Source organism: Salvelinus sp. IW2-2015, unplaced genomic scaffold (genome assembly GCF_002910315.2).
Source record: "Salvelinus sp. IW2-2015 unplaced genomic scaffold, ASM291031v2 Un_scaffold3125, whole genome shotgun sequence".
Lineage (NCBI taxonomy): Eukaryota > Metazoa > Chordata > Actinopteri > Salmoniformes > Salmonidae > Salvelinus > Salvelinus sp. IW2-2015.
The window spans coordinates 1-2630 of record NW_019944415.1 but is presented as its reverse complement, the minus strand read 5'-3'; the positions used below and the strand labels follow the sequence as shown (position 1 = coordinate 2630).

Sequence of the window (2630 nt, the reverse complement as noted above, 5' to 3'; positions counted from 1 at the left end):
TCACGCGGTGCACTACTGCTCCGGGTCATGTGGGGCGCTGTCCCAGGGACTGGACTGTACTGTTGCCCATCGCAGCACCTGCTCCGAGCTGCTGACCGCCCCMTCACACACACACGCTCACACACACCCCGACCCCTCACACACATTCACACACAACCTGACCCGAAACGCTAACTCTCCTCACCAAATCCCCAACRGCTSTAAAYTTAGTATSACYAGCTSTAACGGGWGYWKTGGTGTYCCTAATGATCCTAACAGTGTGTATGGTGTGGTGGGTGAGGACAGTCCTCCATGGCGAGGTAAGAAGGCCAACATTACCACCACTACTACCAGTCCTGACCGGCCTCTCCAGAGCTCTGCCAGTCTGAAGGACATCACAGGAGAAGCCATCAACCTGGCCAGTGGCAAACTCAAAGAGTTCTCCTTCGAGAAGCTCCGCCTCTCCACCAGCCATGTGACCTTCAGGAAAGGTCGCAAGGTCAGGCCGGACTCCTACAGCCGTCGGTCCACGGACCTCGACATCGTCTACGGACACTTCACTGGGAACGTCGGAGGAACGGGGAATGGGACAATTACCGGAAATGGAAACGCCAATGATGAGAACCTGCCTCCTTTCAGCGACACCATCAAGGTGCTCAAAGGCCTATCGCCTGCTAGCATCACCGCCGGGGGTGGGTCTCTATCCACAACCAGCCTATCCAGTGTCTCCAGGGCCGGGGGCGGGTCCACCAGTAGCCTATCCAGCGCCTGCTCTGGTTCCTTGGAGGCGGGGCTAAACACAGTGGCGTCTCTCTACCTCAGCTCATTAGCCGACGAGTCCCTCATCGCCCGGTTACTGGAGAAGACCCGTGCAGGGGAGGAGGGAGGAGTGGGAGGAGCAGGGGGGGAAGACATACGGGCCTGTCTGGACATTCTGGTCAAGTGTTCAGAGGACTTGAAGAAATGTACTGACATCATCAAGCAGTGTATCAGTCGGAAGAGTCCCGGGGGAGGGGAAGATGGGGGAGCCAGTCCAGAGAGCATCTACAGAGCTGTGATGACCAGACTGAGCTCCTATCTGAGGAAACTGCCTCTAGAGCTGGAGGGGGCTGGGTTAGGGTTAGGGTCAGGGGCAGGAGGTCAAGGGTCAGGGATTGGAGGTAATAGCGAGTTGGCCGAGCTGGTTAGTAGTCTTCAAATGCTGCAGCAAGCTGCTGTCCCCTTCTCACCCATATTTGGGAATGATCAACCGCCACGGTATGAGGACGTTGTTCAGAACCCTCCCTTACCCAAGAGCAGGGATCTACTGCCACCCTCATCACTCGCTCCAGACTCCTCTCTCCCTTTGTCCACTACGCCTGAGACAGCAGGGAGGCATAAGGTTCAGACCAACGGGCTGCAGCACACGCACACTCTGTCACACACACACTCTCCCTCACTGCATACACACACGTTGTTTATTTCTACCCCYCMATCCCAGGCACACACACCTTCATCACAAACGCACACTCCGTCAGCRYGCACACACACTCCGTCCATCTCCCCCATGGAGGCTCTCTTTATTGAGGAGGATGYAGACCTGGGAAGGGGKCTGAACAGGGCTTCCAGACACACACACTCACACACACCGACCAGAAGCCTCACACACACTCACAGTCGGAACGGGACAGCTTTTAGTCCACACACACCCCCCAGCTCCGCGCACACACACCTCAGCCCCAATCTGTCACACGTACACGTTACACACACACTCCAGTCTGCCGGTGAAGACCTCACCYGCCCCCCAACCTCCGAACACACCCCTCCTGTCACTCATAGAGACGACGACATCGACACACTTCTGATGGACTTGGAGTGTCTGTCGCAGAGCATGGGTCGGGAGAGAGACAGAATCAGAGAGGGAGAGAGAGAAAGMGAGACGGAGCCCCCTCTCCCCGTTAAGACCAGACAGAGGGGGACAGGACAGGGGAACACCTCCCCACAAACCCAACCCTCTCTCCAGACACAAACCCAAATCAACCCCCAGGCTCAAAGGCCTGTTCCTGTTAGCCACCTAACCGCTAACGCCCAGGCCACTAGGTCGACCCCCAGCTCGCCTGCTCCTCTCCCCCAGGCAGAGGGCAGCGTGGTGGGGCTGGGAGATGAGGAGGACAGGACCCTGCTGCTGAGGATCCTGGAGAGCATTGAGAGCTTTGCCCAGGAGCTGGTGGACTCTGGGGGTAGTCCTGGGAACACTGGGAAGACTGGGTCTCAGAGCAAAGAGAAGGAGGTGATGAGACTCCTACAGGACACTCTGGCTACTGCAGCCAAGACTGACACTATGACGCAGGCCAAACTACCTGGATCTCCACCAGCTGGGCAAGGTGACTGTCCGTGTCTATCCATTCATATTTACGGTATTGTGTATATGTTGCACGATTCTTCTTTCTATGTACGTATGTGAACTGAACTGTGCCTTTACCTACAGATGGACCTGTATCCACGCCTGTACATGTGGCTGCCTCCACACCAACACCTGCACCCAGACCTACATCTGGTGCTGTATCCACACCTGCACCCAGACCTACATCTGGTGCTGTATCCACACCTGCACCCAGACCTACATCTGGTGCTGTGTCCACACCTGCACCCAGACCTACATCTGGTGCTGT

The 2630-nt window shown here is 56.7% G+C and overlaps 1 protein-coding gene across 1 annotated transcript; it reads left to right on the top strand.

Annotated features, from left to right (window-relative positions):
• Position 1: 1 nt before the first annotated feature.
• Positions 2-2623, top strand: LOC112075388 (serine/threonine-protein phosphatase 2A regulatory subunit B'' subunit alpha-like; the record flags this gene model as incomplete). The annotated part of the gene is made up of 2 exons (XM_070440893.1): positions 2-2342; positions 2447-2623. Coding segments are annotated over 2 exons (2518 nt in total), but the record flags the coding sequence as incomplete, so codon positions are not given.
• Positions 2624-2630: the final 7 nt, after the last annotated feature.